Source organism: Scardinius erythrophthalmus, assembly GCF_964197995.2.
Source record: "Scardinius erythrophthalmus genome assembly, chromosome: 1".
Taxonomy (NCBI): Eukaryota; Metazoa; Chordata; class Actinopteri; order Cypriniformes; family Leuciscidae; genus Scardinius; species Scardinius erythrophthalmus.
Genome location: NC_138221.1, coordinates 38,658,767 through 38,680,439, shown reverse-complemented (window position 1 = coordinate 38,680,439; position 21,673 = coordinate 38,658,767). Strand labels below are relative to the sequence as shown.

The window sequence follows — 21,673 nt, the reverse complement described above, 5'->3', positions numbered from 1 at the left end:
GATGCACAACAAACCTGCATGAAATTATATTAGTTTGTTTTACACTGTACCATCGGTATGGCTCAGGCACTTCTTTATCAACTCCAAACAAGAATTATGTTCTTTTAACTCATTTTATACTGGATATTATTCAGAATTACCACTAATTGATATGCACATTATAATGCACATTGTTAAAGTTATTCACTTCAAAACTAAAAACAACCAAATCTGTGGGTGAAGAACAGATTCACCGATAGCTTCTGCTCAAACTGAAGCAGTTCAAAAAGAACAAAATCTGTTCTTTTATAATTGTATTTTATTTTTATATTGGTTGAAGCATTTGATGGGACAAAAATAGAAGGTCAGTATATTTCATTACAGTTAAGAATTTGCTAAAAGCAACACTTACACTTACAATTTCTTTCCTTAAATAGGGACTGAATGTGTGTTAAGCCAATAATTACAAAAAAAGTGTTTTATTTACATTTTACATTTATTCATTTAGCAGACGCTTTTATCCAAAGCGACCTACAAATGAGAACAATAGAAGCAGTTAAACTAACAATAGGACAACAATATGCAAGTGCTATGACCCTTCCCAGTTTAATCTAACACAGTACGTGTATTTTTATTTTTTATTTTTTTATAAATAGATATAGAATAGAAGAGAAAGTGTTAGTATTAATGGATCAAGTGCTGGCGAAAAAGATGCGTCTTCAGCCGTTTCTTGAAAATAGTCACGGACTCAGCAGCTCTGGTTGAGTTTGGCAGGTCATTCCACCGGCAGGGAACAGTCCAGATAAAGGGCAGAGAAAGAGATTTTGTGCCTCTTTGTGATGGGACCACAAGACGACATTCACAATTAATTTTAATGACTCTTTTTACACACCTAATATTTTTGTTTAACAAAGCAAAATCCCCCCGGAGCCTACTCAGTTACCCCTGGTTGGAAATCATTGAATAATAAACATTATTCAAATACTAAAAGTTGTAGCTAGAAACAAAAATAAATAAACAGTGCCACGTATATTATATTTCATAACAAAATATAGAATATCTATATTAATATATAAGTGTAATGTGAATCATTGTTTAACATTACTCAATGCAAAAAATATAAATAAATGAATAAATATATAATGTATATTGTCATAAAATATCAAATATTTTAGGCATGTTGTAGTTCCCAATTTAGAGACTGAACAAGCATGGTGTGTTGTGTTGTGTTGTGGTGTATAAGGCATAGCAAGCTAGGTCTGCCGAGTGTCCATCTGCATCATGTCTGTGGGAATGACACGTGTTGCAAACCAAGCAAAACAAATGATAACATTAGCGGGAAACATGTTGAAATGGAATGTGTGGGCAGAGCTTGGCCGTGGGAGAGACGGAACATTATTCAACCATCTATTTATCTTTCGGGATGCTTGCACTGCATGTCGGCCCCCTTGGCTGTGCAAAACTAAATTAGGCCATCCCACATTGTGAGACTGCAGCACTTGAGGGCTGCCATTTCATCCTAATGTCCACTTCAGCCATGAGGGGCATAGGAAATCACATACATTCATCCCTGAACACACACACACACCCTCTCTTCTCGGTTACTTCCATGTCAGAGTCTATATTTCTAGAGATACGGAGAGTACCGTGGGCAGAAAGCAGCCCCTTTCGCTCAACATTTGCGTGGCTCCGACAGGCTCTGACCCGTGCATAATTTAGCAGGGCTTTGCTTTTGGGAAAGGGTTTCCACTGTGAGGGCATCAGCCCATGTGATTGGCTAGGTCACCACCCCACAAACTCCTGCAGCTGTATTTTCCTCATTCATTGCCCAGTGATTACCGGTCCTGCAGCGGCCAGCAGAAACACTCACAAGGGCAGTGCCTCGGCAGAAAGGGCAGGAAAGCTCAGCGCTCCACCACTGAATCTCAGTAAGCAACGTTCTCATCAACACCTGCTTTCAAAGCATTTCCTTTCTTCGAGATGCAGCAAATTAGAGGCATGCCGGGAAATCTCGTTCTTCTTCTTTCAAAGAGCTCTCTCTGTGACTTCAAACTACATAACCAGTATCTCTTGATCTGCTGAAGTATGACATGGAAACAGAGTGGAAAATAACAGTGCGTGCGGCGTGTTCGTCTGGGAGCGCTGCAGTGTTGATGTAATTAACCAGGTTCTGCTGGCAGGGGCTTCTTTACATCTATTAACTTATGTTCACAACACACGTCTGAGCTCCGGTTTGATTTAGCATGGCATTTTCTGTACACTTCCTCTGTCTAACGCTTCGTCTTTTGTGCTTGAGCGAGGCAGCTGGAATCAGATTAAGAACAACTACTAGATCTGCTGCAAAATCCAAAGCAAACTCCCATTCCCAGCCATGGACTTTAACGGTCAGGTTTGCTGATGCTTCTGGGAACACAATACATTTTTCAGCAGCTTTAAAAACAGGATTACATTTAGGTTTTGGTGTAAACAAAAGCCTCTGCTGGAAAATCCAGCCTAAGCTGGTAGCTGTTTTTTAGAGCATGAAGGCTGGACGTTTCTAAACGGTCTAAACTAGCTGGTGAAAGATGGTGGAAAAGTAGTCCTCATAGTGAAAGCGGAGACTTCACATTCCTTACTTCACTTACAAACACATTTAAATATACCACACTGAAAACAGACGTGAGAACCAAAGAGGTTTGCATTATTTTGAGTGAATACGACTAAATTTCAGTCTGTTTCACTCACAAAGCAATCAAATGAATTCAGGAGACTTGAAATACTGCACACAAATCATGTAAAAGACTACTTTTACATGCTTTTTTGAGCTTGACAGTTACAATCATTGCCATTATTGTGTTTAACGAATAGAAAGAGGGAGTAAATTAAAGGATTTTTTTATTTTGGGAGAACTAATCCGTTCATTTTGCTCCTACAAAGCAGCCTCTCTTTTTGTTTACTCGTTTATTTTGAAGATATAGTTTTTTTTTTAACAGCTCCTATGCTAACTTTACCATGACCCGCTAAAGTGTGCAATTTTTGTGCCATTAACATCACCAAAGGAAATTGAACAAATAATGATCTTTTGTTGGCCGGATATGATGGTTGATATTTTTCAACAAACAGAGCAATGTTTTGATAGCATTCCAAAGACACTGTTTACGTGTTTTGGGGGACAACAGCTGATAACCAGCTAATGAGAGGTTTAGAACAGCTAGAAACTAGCTACTATGTTCCAATACACAGCTATAGCATCTTAAAGGGTTAGTTCACCCAAAAATGAAAATTCTGTCAGTAATTACTTATCCTAATGTTGTAACCCCGTAAGACTTTCGTTCATCTTCGGAACACAAATTAAGATATTTTTGATGAAATCTGAGAGCTGGCTCACTCCTTCATAGGCTGCAAGGTAATCGTATTCTGCCAGCCCAGAAAAGTTAGTAAAGACATCGTTAAAATAGTCCAAGTGACTACAGTGGCTCAACCCTAAGTTTATCAAGAGACGAGAATACTTTTTGTGCGCAAACCCCCCCCCAAAAATAACGACTTTATTCAACCATCTCCTCTCTTCCATGTCATTCTCCTAAGCTGTTGAAGTAGTGTAACAGAGCAGCGCTTCTGGGTTGTACGTCAGAACGTAGGCTCACTATTGGCCGACGCTGGTCGTGTGTGATGCATGTGATGCTAGCCAAAAGTGAGCCTATGTTCTGACGTACAACCCAGAAGTGCTGTTACACTACGTGAACTCACTCTGAGGCCCACACAGAGGAAAATGAATACAGGTAACTGAATAAAGTCGTTATTTTTGTTTGTTTTTGCGCACAAAAAGTATTCTCGCCACTTGATAAGAGCCACTGTAGTCACTTGGACTATTTTAACGATGTCTTTATTAACTTTTCTGAGCTTGCTTACCTAGAAGCCTATGAAGGAGTGAGCCAGCGCTCAGATTTCATCAAAATTTCTTAATTTGTGTTCCGAAGATGAACGAAAGTCTTACGGGGTTGGAACAACATAAGGGTGAGTAATTACTGACAGAATTTTCATTTTTGGGTGAATTAACCCTTTAAGCTCTATTTTCCAACAGGGATTTACAAGACTGCTGGTTAAACAGTCATGCTGTGGCACATTCAAGACTAAAATGAACCGTGCATACGCTTTCAATCTCATTTTTCTACAGTATACACACACCATAAAGTCCCAATTTTCCCAAAACATCATAAAATAGCTTCAATTGGCCTCATTTTTATTCAAAATGAATGCTTCATGAATAGGATTCTATCAACCCAAGTCAAACGGCGTGTTTGGATCTCATCTTTGCATCGCTGAGATTGCGTGTATTCTTCTCCGGTGTGATTTGCACAGGCAGCATGATTTGGCAGGCGGCTATTCCGAGCTTCATTCACTTGAGGTGTTAGTCAGACTAATCTCATTAAAACGCAGGGATTTTCTCCTCTCCGGCTCCCTCTTCCCGTATGAGGAATTAGTCTCAGGTGCACGGTGACATGGCTTCATTCACAGAGCGGAGGGAAGAAACAGGCTCTGCTCTGAGCTAGATACTGCCAGCCCAATTCATTTCACGCTCTCATGTAGGCCGGATCAAGTACTGAGGAGACTGCTAATGTGAGGTGAAGTACATGAAAGCAGCTTTGCACTTGAATCCAGGCTACATGGGTCAGCCGAGACCATTCTCACAAGAAGAATGAAAATATATTGAGAAAAATGTATTCACAATAAATCACATTTTTCTTTCCCTTACTGAAGAGAAAAAATAAACAGCACAATGAATCATTCAATAGAATTAGTCAAACTGACTGGTCAATACAAAGAATTCATCAGTCTGAATCATGGACTGAATCAATCAGACATTTCACTTCCTAAGTCACTCTGAAAAATTTAGGTTATTATGGAAGCCATGTTAAAAACGCAAATTTGTAATTTGATGAAATGTAAATCTAAACTTAAAATTACTGTTCATTTGACAAACAGGGTCGGTATCTCTTATGCTCACCAAAGTTATATTTATTTGATCAAAAATACAGTAATATTATGAAAGATTATTACAGTTTAAAATAACCGTTTTAATATGTGTTAAAATGTATTCCCTGTGAGGGCATTACTCCAGCCTTCGGTGTCATTTGATCGTTCAGAAATCATTCTAATATGATGATTTGCTACTCAAGAAACATTTCTTATTATTATCAATGTTATCATTTTTTGGGGGGTAGTCTTTTGAACAGTAGTGTAATAATATGATAAGAATATTTTGGAAAAATCTGTTTTTCATTTAATTTCATTGGTGTCTAAGAGAAGGAAATGACCTTTTTCTCTTACCCATTATAATGCCGTTGGGGTCCACAGGGGGCTGCCAGACCACCCTCACCTCTGTCAGACGCACCTCCGGGAACACAAGTCTCATGGGTGGCCCAGGAACTGTTGATAGGGGAAATGGGGGTGCAAAGATGAGACTACTATATCATCACATGACTCTTACAGTAATTAAAACACCTATAAACCTTATAGAAATCGAAATCTTTCTCTTGAATTCTAGCCGAACCACAAGCCCAAATCAAAGAGCTTTAATAGAGGTTATTTAGCTTTCAAGGCAGCAGCGGCCCTCTGAGACAGCCTCTGAAATGGTATTTACGTCAGGATAAGGTCATTAAGAAAAAAAAATCTGCTTTGAAAAGGACAAAAAAAAAAAAGTAACATTCGTAAAAAGACAAATACACAGGAGATGAGAAGAAAGAGACAGTTATGACAGCACTCAAACTGTGGCAGTTTAATGAACATATTCAGGATTAAATCTCTTCAGTGGTTAACAAAGTCCATCTGTAAGAGTGAATTGAATGCTTGTGTTCCATCCATCTGTGCAGAAATACTTTTCTCTGATCCGCTTTGCTATTAAGACAAATAATGTGAAGTCAGAAAAATAATTCGAGTTCTGAGTGGTTGTTAGCATGTTGCTGTGGAATTTTGAGGGGTTACTATGGTGTTTTAGGCAGTTGCCATGGTGTTTCTATGTGGCTACTAAGAAGTTCTGAGTGGTTGCTAGCATGTTGCTATAGTATTCTGAGTGGTTACTAGGGTGTTTTTGGTGGTTACCAGGGAGTTGTTATGCGGCTGCTAAGAAGTTCTGAGTGTTTGCTAGAATGTTTCTTTAGTATTCTGAGTAGTTACAAAGGTTGTAGGTGGTTGTCAAGGTGTTGCTATGTGGCTGCTAAGAAGTTCTGAGTGTTTTCTAGCATGCTGCTATATAGCTGCACGATACAGTAGGTGCTTGCCAGGGATTTGCTATGTGGTTGCTATTTTATTCAGGGTAGTTAGTTGCTAGAATGTTGTGGGGGTTGTCAAGGCGTTGCTATGTGGCTGCTAAGAAGTTTGAGTGTTTTTTAGCACGCTGCTATCTAGTTTCAAGGATACTGTAGTTGTTTGCCAGGGATTTTGCAGGGATTTTACTAATGATTAGTTGTTGGCCAGCGAGCGGCAAAATCTGGTCGTTCTCCCCTTAGACTTTGTCGTCTTGCCCTTGACAAGAGTATTTAGAGCCATGCTGCTCCATGAGTGCTGCCACATGGCACACCCACTCACTCTACCCCTTCTGAAGCGGGCTATTGCTGAGCCACATGTTCTGCTAGACGGCCAAGGCTCTACCATTGTACGTTAAGACTGAAGCTAATTGCTGATGGGCGATCTGCTGCCTACAGGAGGAGATCAATGATGACTGGAGGATGTAATGACTGTTGCGCCCGACTCTGAAGGACACAGTGCGCCACCGGTGCTAAAAGAGGGCTCCGCTTTAGAGGACCTTGATTAAGGGGGATGTTTCCTTCCCCTGCTGGTGCATCTCACCTCTAAACATACACACTTTCCTCTCTCTCCAAGGCATCTGTGACAGACCTATACAACCACTAACAGGACACCTGTAGAGCGACAGATAACATGGAGGGAATCCAATAACAGTGGTGGGCCTGAGGCACACACACACACACACACACTCAGAAAACAGCATTGCAAACACACTGTTGCTGTGTTGTACGAGAATAGCCATGCTGTACAAATGTGGAACAAACACAATCAACGTTTGTGCCGTCTCTCGACCACTTCTTTATTTCTCTCTGGATTCCCCCAGTCGATGCGGTCGGTTAGGCCGATTCTATGTTTCATTTCCTGGACATTAAGGAACTTATAAATCTAACACATCTGACAGCGATTTGATTTGTATTGCTTTTTGCAGTCATAGTGTGTGGGTCCACAGGGACACATGTCCACAAGAAGAAGCTCTTACAGTAGAGAGTGCTTTTCCCAAGATACCTCTTTCTCTTTCCAATGTATTGCTAACATTCATCATCCTGCTATCAGCCCTTCGTGTGCCATGAGGCTTATATGGAGATTACACACACAAGAGGGGTAGCCACTTATGATGCACGACTCGTGACTTGCGTGCATTTACTCTGCATCTACAATTAGAAAATCCGTTTAGTAATTACTTCTTTTAGCGGGTCACTAATAAACACTTTCATGCCAATCTTTTCAGAGACATGCGGACATTAAAGACTGTAAGGCAAGCTAATCTAATCGCAGTACAAAAAAGAACCGTCCAATTTGCTGCCTGTTTTGCTGATACGTCTCTGATTAAATCCAATTACAGGATGTTTAGGTTTTTTATGCAAACAAAAGCCAGGACAATCACTCAAATCCACCCCAAACAGGATGGACGGCCTGTAGCATCTCCAAACCCCTGCGTACGGCATTCGGGCCTGGCTAAAACGGTGCTGTACCATTAGTCCTTAATGAGGTCTGTTCTGGAGGGGAATTTAAAAGGCAAACACACAGATAATTGCTGCCAAGGTCGAGTGATCACAGACGGGGGAACATGCTGCCCGGGCTCTGCGCTTCCATCATAAAAGTGCGGCGGTGAAATGGCCCGAGCTCTCCGCGTCTGTCGAGGGGGAGCTCCATTTACAGCCACGTTTAAAAGAGACCTGTTATCTCTTATTCAGAGAGCAGCACAGAGCTGACCGCAGGCATGCAGACTCCATTAACGTGACTCTGTATCTGGCTGGATTAAGGCTGACCCCTCTATATCACATAGTGGGCTTCTTTAAATGGCTCTCACCAGCCAGGGGAAAAGGCTTCTATCGCTATCCCCATGACGTCCACACTCGTGATAACATTTTTGGTTTGAGAGGCAAGTTAAACTGCTCAAAACGGCACAATGTGACAAACATGGGTTAGTTACAAGGCTGTAACGATCACGTTGAGGGGGACATGTTGTTGTAGCTGCTTTACAAATTAAGATTTACTAGTGCAAAATGCCCGTGCAAAATCAGTTTTTGTGCGTGTTTTTAGTAATTGTTGGTTTGGTGTGTTTGAGTGCTCATTGTTACAATTACACAGCAAAAGTTCAGTGACATTTTTATTTGTACATGGTAGAAAGCACCAGAGGTGGGAGTAAGTCACACATGTGCAAGTCACAAGCAAGTCTCAAGTCTTTAACCTTCAAGTCCCAAGCAAGTCCAAGTCAATTTTGAGAAAAGCAAGTCAAGTCAAGTCAAGTCACTGCTTTATGTCAAGCAAGTCAAGTCAAGTCGTAGCTTGGGTCGCAAGTCATACAAACGTTTGATGATTTCACTGAATTTATATATTAAAATAAGTTAAAACTACAGAAGTTGTGGACGATGGTTTTATTTGCAACATTTTTTTTTAAATATGCATTTCCACATACAGCTGAATGGTTACTACAATAAAAATCTAAAAAATAAAATATAAATAAAATTTCAAACTACATAGCCTAAAATGTAAATGTAACTGAAATTAGGCTAACATTAAATCATGAAAAAATAAATATGCCTCAAACATTGCAGAAGACCATTAAAAGTTATTAAAACAATTCACAAAAAGTATAATGGTTCCTGCCACCAAATGGTATTCTTCAAACTGGCATCCCCTTTATATAATTTATATATTTTTAAATATGAAGTTAAATCCGCCTAGGCTAATTATAAAAATAACTCATACTAGGGCAATTTTTCCACCACATTTTGAATTTTGGGTGCATATTAATTCTGCTGGCATTTTGCTCCCGACCCCCTGATAACATCTAACCCCGATGTTGTTTTTTGTCATTGGAAAGGACGACATATTTGGCTTTAAAGCATGATTGGAAATAAATGTGGCAAATGTTATACAAAATATATGCCATCATTAATTATCATTTGAATATTGACAACTTTAAGCTACATTTGATTTGAAAAAATAATTGTGTATAAACAGGCATGCTGTTTTGACCAATATTCTCTCTAGATTTAAAGATTTAGTTTTAAAGAAAGTCAAATTAACAAACAGGTTAAACAAGCCATAGCTTACTTTTAGACGTGGTGAATGAAGTTCGACTGTTCGAGGTTGTGATGGTCGTCCGATATCCCTTGCCTGTTATTATGCGTAGGCCTATAGCAAATCTTCTTGTATGAATATGGTCAATTTTAGTCTTTATATCCAAAAAGAAACGATGCTGGGAGATGTTTTTGTATTTAGCGCGCTGCCGCGCTCACCGCGATGTGTTTTTTTCTGGGCTTGTGCAGCGTCACGCAATCGCGCAGAATCTGATGACTGGCGTCAATGGTTCCGTTGCTTTCATTTTGTTCATCAATTGATGTTGCAATGATTTATATAAAAATGTAGGCCTATATCAAGTCATTCTCGAGTCATACAGTTCAAGTCAAGTCAAGTCTCGAGTCACTGGATCTCAAGTCAAAGTCAAGTCGAGTCATTTTCTTAATTTAGTCAAGCAAGTCTCAAGTCCTTAAATTTGCGACTCGAGTCTGACTCGAGTCAAGTCATGTGACTCGAGTCCCCCATCTCTGGAAAGCACACAGTGAACTCCGAGAAAACGCTATGCTTGAGCAAACAGTTTGTGAATAGGCTACTACAAATGATGCCCGTGAAAGAGACTGTGAACGCATTGAATAGGATATGTTTAGTTGGTGAATAGCATACTGTAGGCTACTATTACACAGTAGTGATAACGTTAAGCGCACCAGAATGAAATATAATATTCAGAAGTATACACCATAGCTGACTTACAGATTCAGTTAACATACACAAATGAATAAGCGCATCGATTCAGGAAGCAGTGCAAAGTGCCTGTGCAAAATCAGTTTTTGTGTGTGTGTTTTTAGTAATTGTTGGTTTGGTGTATTTGAGTGCTCATTGTTACAATTACACAGCAAAAGTTCAGTGACATTTTTATTTGTGCATGGTAGAAAGCAAATACTGATACTGACATAATGGCATACAATAAATGTGGAAAATTGAACTACACGATTCAGGGAGCAAGCTACACAGTGAACTCTGAGAAAACGCTACTTAAGCTCTGCTGCTTTCTTCGACCCTCTCTGTCTCTGGTCCTGGGCTGTGCTTACTCAGTGTGCAGTGTGAGAGGGGCCAGCGGCTAGAGCAGCAAAAGCCAGTGTGTGCTTCTTTTACGATATATATTTAATGATATCTTTTACATTTCTAATCCAAACAACGTCAAACTTGTTTTATAGATTTATAAATTTATAGATAGATATAAGATACAGAAGTAAACAGCGTAGGTGACTTACAAATTCAGTTAACATCCACAAATGAATAAGCGCGGCGACTCAGGGAGCAGGCTACACAGTGAACTCGACGATTCAGGGAGCAGGCTACACAGTGAACTCGACGATTCAGGGAGCAGGCTACACAGTGAACTCGACGATTCAGGGAGCAGGCTACACAGTGAACTCGACGATTCAGGGAGCAGGCTACACAGTGAACTCGACGATTCAGGGAGCAGGATACACAGCAGGGAGCAGGCTACACAGTGAACTCGACGATTCAGGGAGCAGGCTACACAGTGAACTCGACGATTCAGAGAGCAGGCTACACAGTGAACTCGACGATTCAGGGAGCAGGCTACACAGTGAACTCGACGATTCAGGGAGCAGGATACACAGTGAACTCGACGATTCAGGGAGCAGGCTACACAGTGAACTCGACGATTCAGGGAGCAGGCTACACAGTGAACTCGACGATTCAGGGAGCAGGATACACAGTGAACTCGACGATTCAGGGAGCAGGCTACACAGTGAACTCGACGATTCAGGGAGCAGGCTACACAGTGAACTCGACGATTCAGGGAGCAGGCTACACAGTGAACTCGACGATTCAGGGAGCAGGCTACACAGTGAACTCGACGATTCAGGGAGCAGGCTACACAGTGAACTCGACGATTCAGAGAGCAGGCTACACAGTGAACTCGACGATTCAGAGAGCAGGATACACAGTGAACTCGACGATTCAGGGAGCAGGCTACACAGTGAACTCGACGATTCAGAGAGCAGGCTACACAGTGAACTCGACGATTCAGAGAGCAGGCTACACAGTGAACTCGACGATTCAGGGAGCAGGCTACACAGTGAACTCGACGATTCAGGGAGCAGGATACACAGTGAACTCGACGATTCAGGGAGCAGGATACACAGTGAACTCGACGATTCAGGGAGCAGGCTACACAGTGAACTCGACGATTCAGGGAGCAGGATACACAGTGAACTCGACGATTCAGGGAGCAGGCTACACAGTGAACTCGACGATTCAGAGAGCAGGCTACACAGTGAACTCGACGATTCAGGGAGCAGGATACACAGTGAACTCGACGATTCAGGGAGCAGGCTACACAGTGAACTCGACGATTCAGGGAGCAGGATACACAGCAGGGAGCAGGCTACACAGTGAACTCGACGATTCAGGGAGCAGGATACACAGTGAACTCGACGATTCAGGGAGCAGGATACACAGTGAACTCGACGATTCAGGGAGCAGGCTACACAGTGAACTCGACGATTCAGAGAGCAGGCTACACAGTGAACTCGACGATTCAGGGAGCAGGATACACAGTGAACTCGACGATTCAGAGAGCAGGATACACAGTGAACTCGACGATTCAGGGAGCAGGATACACAGTGAACTCGACGATTCAGGGAGCAGGCTACACAGTGAACTCGACGATTCAGGGAGCAGGCTACACAGTGAACTCGACGATTCAGGGAGCAGGCTACACAGTGAACTCGACGATTCAGGGAGCAGGATACACAGTGAACTCGACGATTCAGGGAGCAGGCTACACAGTGAACTCGACGATTCAGGGAGCAGGATGCACAGTGAACTCGACGATTCAGAGAGCAGGATACACAGTGAACTCGACGATTCAGGGAGCAGGATACACAGTGAACTCGACGATTCAGGGAGCAGGCTACACAGTGAACTCGACGATTCAGGGAGCAGGATACACAGTGAACTCGACGATTCAGGGAGCAGGCTACACAGTGAACTCGACGATTCAGGGAGCAGGCTACACAGTGAACTCGACGATTCAGAGAGCAGGCTACACAGTGAACTCGACGATTCAGGGAGCAGGATACACAGTGAACTCGACGATTCAGAGAGCAGGATACACAGTGAACTCGACGATTCAGGGAGCAGGCTACACAGTGAACTCGATGATTCAGGGAGCAGGCTACACAGTGAACTCGACGATTCAGGGAGCAGGCTACACAGTGAACTCGACGATTCAGGGAGCAGGATACACAGTGAACTCGACGATTCAGGGAGCAGGATACACAGTGAACTCGACGATTCAGGGAGCAGGATACACAGTGAACTCGACGATTCAGGGAGCAGGCTACACAGTGAACTCAATGATTCAGGGAGCAGGCTACACAGTGAACTCGACGATTCAGGGAGCAGGCTACACAGTGAACTCGACGATTCAGGGAGCAGGCTACACAGTGAACTCAATGATTCAGGGAGCAGGCTACACAGTGAACTCAATGATTCAGGGAGCAGGCTACACAGTGAACTCGACGATTCAGAGAGCAGGCTACACAGTGAACTCGACGATTCAGGGAGCAGGCTACACAGTGAACTCACAATGATTCAGGGAGCAGGATACACAGTGAACTCGACGATTCAGGGAGCAGGATACACAGTGAACTCGACGATTCAGGGAGCAGGCTACACAGTGAACTCAATGATTCAGGGAGCAGGATACACAGTGAACTCGACGATTCAGGGAGCAGGCTACACAGTGAACTCGACGATTCAGGGAGCAGGCTACACAGTGAACTCAATGATTCAGGGAGCAGGCTACACAGTGAACTCAATGATTCAGGGAGCAGGCTACACAGTGAACTTGACGATTCAGGGAGCAGGCTACACAGTGAACTCGACGATTCAGGGAGCAGGCTACACAGTGAACTCGACGATTCAGGGAGCAGGATACACAGTGAACTCGACGATTCAGGGAGCAGGCTACACAGTGAACTCAATGATTCAGGGAGCAGGATACACAGTGAACTCGACGATTCAGGGAGCAGGCTACACAGTGAACTCAATGATTCAGGGAGCAGGCTACACAGTGAACTCGACGATTCAGAGAGCAGGCTACACAGTGAACTCGACGATTCAGGGAGCAGGATACACAGTGAACTCGACGATTCAGGGAGCAGGATACACAGTGAACTCGACGATTCAGGGAGCAGGCTACACAGTGAACTCGACGATTCAGGGAGCAGGATACACAGTGAACTCGACGATTCAGGGAGCAGGATACACAGTGAACTCGACGATTCAGGGAGCAGGCTACACAGTGAACTCGACGATTCAGGGAGCAGGCTACACAGTGAACTCGACGATTCAGGGAGCAGGATACACAGTGAACTCGACGATTCAGGGAGCAGGCTACACAGTGAACTCAATGATTCAGGGAGCAGGATACACAGTGAACTCGACGATTCAGGGAGCAGGCTACACAGTGAACTCAATGATTCAGGGAGCAGGCTACACAGTGAACTCGACGATTCAGGGAGCAGGCTACACAGTGAACTCGACGATTCAGGGAGCAGGCTACACAGTGAACTCGACGATTCAGGGAGCAGGATACACAGTGAACTCGACGATTCAGGGAGCAGGCTACACAGTGAACTCGACGATTCAGGGAGCAGGATACACAGTGAACTCGACGATTCAGGGAGCAGGCTACACAGTGAACTCAATGATTCAGGGAGCAGGCTACACAGTGAACTCGACGATTCAGAGAGCAGGCTACACAGTGAACTCGACGATTCAGGGAGCAGGATACACAGTGAACTCGACGATTCAGGGAGCAGGATACACAGTGAACTCGACGATTCAGGGAGCAGGCTACACAGTGAACTCAATGATTCAGGGAGCAGGCTACACAGTGAACTCAATGATTCAGGGAGCAGGCTACACAGTGAACTTGCTACGCTTGAGCAAACAGTTAGTGAATAGGTTACTACAAATGATGGCCGTGAATAAAATATAATATTCAGAAGTAAACAGTGTAGCTGACAGAGTGTTTATGTCAGTGGGCCCTATTTTAACGATCTGAAACGCAAGTGTCAAAGCGCAAAGCGCAAGTAACTTTGTGGGCGGGTCTTGGCGCTGTTGCTATTTTCCCGGCGGGATAAATGACTCTTGCACCCGACGCAAATCTAAAATGGGTTGGTCTGAAGTAGCTTCATTATTTATAGGTGTGGTTTGGGCGTAACGTGAAATAAACCAATCAGAGCGTCATCTCACATTCCCTTTAAGAGCAGGCGCGCTTGTTCTAAAGCGGATTCCTATTGTAACGGCGGATTTGCCAGGCGCGCGCCAGGAGCGGTTCACAGCCGAGGAGAGCAACGCTCTCGTCAGGGACGTCGGGGATGGAGAAACCCACCCAAATTAACTTCGGTTAAAAAGGCGTATGATAATTTGGGTAAATGTGTAAGCTAGATGTATGCTTTTATAATAAATTGTTTATCTATCTATCTATCTATCTATCTATCTATCTATCTATCTATCTATCTATCTATCTATCTATCTATCTATCTATCTATCTATCTATCTATCTATCTATCTATCTATCTATCTATCTATCGTAATAATGTATGATTTGCAAAAATGAAAACTGCTGCGTCTGTGTGTAGATGAGAATCAAAGTGTATGCGCGTTGTGCACACGCTACATTGATTATGGCCAAGCATGCGCCCTTAAAATAGCATATGAATAACATGCCACTGACTTTAAACAATTTTTTCCTGGTTAGTGGCGCAATTGTTTTCTAAACCTGCAAAATAGCATGAAGGAACGTTTGCGCTGGAACACGCCTCCTTTTTTGCGCTGAACCGCCCAGGGAGCGCAAGTTCGTTCCCTAGTTTAGCGACGTGCTTCTGTGGAGGGAAAAGCGCGCTTTGCGCGGGTGCAAAATAGGAATGATACATGCGTCGGTGAACAAAGTCAATTGCGCTGGGTGCAAGATAGGGCCCAGAATGTTTATTTTTAAACCACAACCTTCTAAGTGCTTCTTTTACCCGATATATTTAATATCTTTTGCATTTCATTCAAAATATAGTTCTCCCTCACAATATTCAGATTAGTTATATGCCCATGTGGTTTTTTTCATTGGATGATTTGTAGACCATTACATTTGATTCCCCTTAGTCATAGTCTTGAATGTGTGGTTACAGTCTAGTTAAGTAACATATACAATGCTTTCTTTTCCATTGAGATACATAGATAACAAAACAAATTTCTGAGTAAAGAACTGATGGCAGATGGTTTATATTTAAAATTAAGTTTCCAAGTGTAACATCATTGAATGAAATAAATATAATATGAGATAAATAGATATGAGAGAAATTACAATTCAGCACTTCACTTGTGCACACTGTGTTGCTTTATCTGACAAATATCTAGGTACACTGCGCATATCAATTGTTTCCCCAGAACAACCTTGAGGGGGCCTTATTTGTGCCGTTTCCCAAAAACACATTTCTGCTCTAGTCTGTCCCTTATGGCCCTTTTGGCTGTATAGCAATCATATAAGAGTGTATTAGTTCCATCTGTTTTCTGCCTATAATCCTGACCGGAGTGAATCACTGTTATAATAGATAGCAAACTATCATACCTCTCTTCTGAAAGCTTTCATTCCTCAAATTCAGCCAACCCTTCAAAGTCTATTTAAGTTGAAGTCCATAAAGTAAACATTTGGAGGCCATCTTCACAGACAGAGTCCTTGTGGTGTCGTACTCTAAATGTTTAAGTTTTCTAATCTTAAAAAAAATAAAAATTCTGTAAAGGCCTGTATAGCTGTGGAAAGAGGTAAATGACAGTGTGCGAATCAATGAAGTCAATGCAAAGGCAAAGAATGTACACCAAAAACAAATGAAGCATCAAAAACTACAGAAGACCTTCAAAAAAGTGTCTGAAAGAGCTCAAGACTAAATGGCATTTTATCTTTTTATTCAATACAATCCAAGGCCACATCAATCTGTGCACTTCTCGTGTGCAGAGCAAATGCCCAATATTCAAGACAGCTCATAAACTTACACAGCTTGGTCAAGGAGGGTGCACATAAAACAGAGTTACAGCATTAAAGGGGTGGTTCATCCAAAAATGAAAATTCAGTCATTATTCATCTCATGCCGTTTCAAACTCATGACTTTGCCCTGAAACGAGAATGGAGATATTTAAAATAATCTTAATTAATTCTTTTAACGACAAAAGTTACGTTTTAGCTACTCAAATTACAAACTGTGCTGTGGAAAAGATTATCACTGAATAATTATTTATATTTCAATTTCTCACACAAAGCTTCATGTGGCATCAAAATATTTGGAATATTACAAAGTTTGTTGACAATACTTATAAGACGCTTTTCTGTTTTTTTATTTTTGTAATTTTTTTATTTTGCAGCTTAACAGAAGCTGTGACTATGAACTGTTGTTGTATGAGCTGCATTACACATACTTTGTGTTCTACAGAAAAAAAAAAAAAAAAACTAAATATGGGTTTGGAATGAAATGAAAGGGAGTAAATAATGGCAGATTTTTTTGGAGAAGTATTACTTTAAATGCCCTATGTGGTCATTAAATTGAATCTCATGAAACAGAAAGATTTGCCCACCATCATCCTTGGTCCTCTCCAAGACTGCAGGGCTGCTGAGTTGCCCATCTCCGATTCGAGTAAAAGCCAAAACTTGGATTTCGTACTGGACGTATTTACGCAGGTTCCTCAGCAAGACAGACTGTGTCAGATTCCCTTTAACCACGTTCACCTGTGCCTCCAAATCCGAGTCTTTCTCTTTGTATAGAACCTAGAAGAATAAGTATATTAAGCATGATCACGGCTCACACCACTGTTGTGTGATTTTATGATTGTGACTGACTTTAATTTAAGATCACATTAAATGGAAACACACAGGGATAGCTGTTAGTAAGGCAGAATGGCATGAAGTTGGTTACTCTGGGTCTTCTGTTCAGCAGGCTTCTTTTGTTTTCTTTTTTTCCCATAAAGCCTCCTGTCTTAATTACTGTTGACTTTAAACCAGAGAAGCTTCTCTGAACATATGGGTACACATTAACTCATCTAACTGAAAATATTTATCTTTCTGCAAGGGTCAGACTTTCCATGAATGCATGAATGATCCAGTTGATTACTTAAAATGAAATGAAAATGGTACTGGAACATGCTTTATAGGGCTTAAAAGAGAAACACATTTAATGATTATATGACATACAATGCATATAAAGTTAAAGGGGTTATATCAAACATATATATCTACACACACATATATATATATATATATATATATATATATATATATATATATATATATATATATATATACATTTTCATTAGTATTTTTGTCTTGTTTTCTTAAATAGATTTACTTTTACTTATTTTCATATATACAGTGAGGAAAATAAGTATTTGAACACCCTGCTATTTTGCAAGTTCTCCCACTTGGAAATCATGGAGGGGTCTAAAAATGTCCACTGTGAGAGACATAATCTAAAAAAAAAAAAAAAAATCCAGAAATAACAATATATGATTTTTTTAACTATTTATTTGTATGATACAGCTGCAAATAAGTATTTGAACACTTGTCTATCAGCTAGAATTCTGACCCTCAAAGACCTGTTAGTCTGCCTTTAAAATGTCCACCTCCACTCCATTTATTATCCTAAATTAGATGCACCTGTTTGAGGTCGTTAGCTGCATAAAGACACCTGTCCACCCCATACAATCAGTAAGAATCCAACTACTAACATGGCCAAGACCAAAGAGCTGTCCAAAGACACTAGAGACAAAATTGTACACCTCCACAAGGCTGGAAAGGGCTACGGGGAAATTGCCAAGCAGCTTGGTGAAAAAAGGTCCACTGTTGGAGCAATCATTAGAAAATGGAAGAAGCTAAACACGACTGTCAATCTCCCTCGGACTGGGGCTCCATGCAAGATCTCACCTCGTGGGGTCTCAATGATCCTAAGAAAGGTGAGAAATCAGCCCAGAACTACACGGGAGGAGCTGGTCAATGACCTGAAAAGAGCTGGGACCACCGTTTCCAAGGTTACTGTTGGTAATACACTAAGACGTCATGGTTTGAAATCATGCATGGCACGGAAGGTTCCCCTGCTTAAACCAGCACATGTCAAGGCCCGTCTTAAGTTTGCCAATGACCATTTGGATGATCCAGAGGAGTCATGGGAGAAAGTCATGTGGTCAGATGAGACCAAAATAGAACTTTTTGGTCATAATTCCACTAAACGTGTTTGGAGGAAGAAGAATGATGAGTACCATCCCAAGAACACCATCCCTACTGTGAAGCATGGGGGTGGTAGCATCATGCTTTGGGGGTGTTTTTCTGTACATGGGACAGGGTGACTGCACTGTATTAAGGAGAGGATGACCGGGGCCATGTATTGCGAGATTTTGGGGAACAACCTCCTTCCCTCAGTTAGAGCATTGAAGATGGGTCGAGGCTGGGTCTTCCAACATGATAATGACCCGAAGCACACAGCCAGGATAACCAAGGAGTGGCTCTGTAAGAAGCATATCAAGGTTCTGGCGTGGCCTAGCCAGTCTCCAGATCTAAACCCAATAGAGAATCTTTGGAGGGAGCTCAAACTCTGTGTTTCTCAGCGACAGCCCAGAAACCTGACTGATCTAGAGAAGATCTGTGTGGAGGAGTGGGCCAAAATCCCTCCTGCAGTGTGTGCAAACCTGGTGAAAAACTACAGAAAACATTTGACCTCTGTAATTGCAAACAAAGGCTACTGTACCAAATATTAACATTGATTTTCTCAGGTGTTCAAATACTTATTTGCAGCTGTATCATACAAATAAATAGTTAAAAAATCATACATTGTGATACTTTTTTTTAGATTATGTCTCTCACAGTGGACATGCACCTATGATGACAATTTCAGACCCCTCCATGATTTCTAAGTGGGAGAACTTGCAAAATAGCAGGGTGTTCAAATACTTATTTTCCTCACTGTATATATATATATATATATATATATATATATATATATATATATATATATATATATATATACACTGTATATATATATATATATACATATATATGTATATATATATATTTCGAGGGTTTCATTTTAAGATTAAGTAGTATAGCTGCAATGAGCAGTTATTATACGAAATGCTGGCTTTCAATGACGAATAAAAACAATGCATCCTATTCTCAAGAACCAAAACATCAAATCTTGCATGTCATTTCATCATATAGAACATGATTTAAGGGGTCAATCATACATAAGAAAAAAAAAAACCTTTATTCACTTCTGAGATGCTATAATTATACTGAGCCAAGGGCTCTTTCAGCAGACATTGTTTCAGAGTACCTCAGAGCACTACTTGACATCAGTCGGAGGTCATTTTTATTTGTGTGAAATCACAAAGAATGTAAAAACAAAACAACAACAGAGAGCTTTTCTCACAAGTAACCACCTTGTATCCAAGGATGTTGCCGTTCTGCTCGTGCTCAGGAACAGGGCCCCAGGTTACCAGGATGCGACTGGAGCTCATGGCCTCTGCCGTCACATTTTCCGGAGCCCCAGATGGCACTACACAAACAGACAAAGACAAATCACACTCCCTTATCGCACAGTGCCTTAACACACGGCCCACGAGTACTGAGTAAACTCACGTGGATTAGTCACCTGTCCAATGTCATGGGAAGGATGGAAAGAAAGCAAACAGTATTAACATGTGAGCAGCAAGCAAGAGTGTGAGCGTAAACAGACCACTAAAAGACTGACAAACCTTTAGCACCAGGCCGTATATCAGGCAGCCCGGTCAGCCCGGAACGTCCCTACATGTAGCCACACAACTACATAATGACTCCCTCTACACACAAACTTAATTTCTGCATATGGTCATCCAAATGTTGAAGTGTGCAATTTGTGAACCACTAGTGGCACCAAATTGAATTGCAATATGATTGAGTGGCCCAACTAGGTTGGGCATAACAGTACTGACACACAGTGCGTTTTCATGCATGTTCTTAACCTGATAATGTTTAATAAGCCGACAATGTGTTTAGCCAAGAAAACGTGTTCACTTTTTCCTTTATCACCGTGAGGTCATAAACGGCTTAAGTGTTAACCGATTGACAAAGCTAGATTTTTGCCCATTTCCCTGATATCGCCTGGCATGTAAACACCTTAACCTGCGTTCTGTCAGCTTATTGAAGTGTGCATGTGTGATATGTGACAGGAAAGCGTCCTCTGACTTTCTCATAGTCTTCATAAAATATAAACATATTTGCAATTGAGTTTGATATCACCAATGACACAGAAATGACACACTTCACCTTTAAATATCAGATTTTAGGAGTTTCCGCTGCAGCCATTTGGGGCCATAAATCTATCTTGCGTGCATCTTGCAGAAAGCAACAGAAAAGATAATAGCGACACCAGGCAGCCAATCACCTTGCTTCTTATCTGCTGTGTGGGCATGCATTCAGAGAAACTCTCGAGCCAGACATTTGTTATGTGATCACATAAAGGAAATAAAATTCAATTTGCCAACCACCTGTTTACATTTGAGAATATGATTGTCCTGAGAATAATGGAAATTTCAAGATGCTCTCTGCATCACAGTGGCAAATATGTCTCTGTATCCCATGGGTATCAGTCACATCATGTCCTCACCTGACTCCCGCGTTCGACCCTTCACGGTCTCACTCCAGGGTCCGGAGCCTATGGAATTAAAGGCCTGGATCTGCAGCTGGTACTCGGTCCACTCCTCCAGGCCCTCCAGGGTGATCTCCCTCTCCAGCCTGTCGTTCACCAATCGTGTGCTGGCCTCGCCCCGCAGGTCTGCTCGCAACACTCTGACCCTGTAGCCCACGCTCTCCGGGTTTCCGTTGTACTCGGTCTCTGGCAGTGGCTGCCGGGGAAACATCAGACTCTCAGAATCAGTCAACAGAATTACTGACGGGGATGTTCCTTGACAAAGGTTGTTTTGATTTCACGATCAGTAATGAAGATGAGAAAAAAGATGCATCATGATTTTAATGAATGCATACAGCAAAAAAATAAATGACGAGAAAAAACTAACACTGTCAGATATTAATAATGAACTAACAATGTCTTTTACAGAAGAAAAAAACTAGAATGAATTTATTTAAATAATTCAATCTTAGGACTGAACCGCCGTATATAAGATTAAATAACATTTGACACTCACTGAAGCAAATGCACAGTTTTCACATTATATAGTTTGGTTATGACAACAAATATTTTATATATTCACGCATATTTTAATGAATAAATGTTTATGTTGTTATGTTAATGGTATTTTCCACTACAATTCAAAA

General features: G+C 41.5%; 1 protein-coding gene across 1 annotated transcript in view; it reads right to left on the bottom strand.

Annotated features, from left to right (window-relative positions):
• sdk1a (sidekick cell adhesion molecule 1a) overlaps positions 1-21,673 on the bottom strand; it is a 369,950-nt gene that overhangs the window by 35,631 nt on the left and 312,646 nt on the right. The window contains exons 25-28 of the mRNA XM_081363124.1: positions 21,006-21,243; positions 19,801-19,916; positions 16,951-17,140; positions 5,287-5,385 (exon numbers count right to left, since the gene is read on the bottom strand). Of these exons, the coding sequence (XP_081219250.1) occupies positions 5,287-5,385; positions 16,951-17,140; positions 19,801-19,916; positions 21,006-21,243 (643 nt within the window). The remainder of the gene's footprint in view (positions 1-5,286; positions 5,386-16,950; positions 17,141-19,800; positions 19,917-21,005; positions 21,244-21,673) is intronic.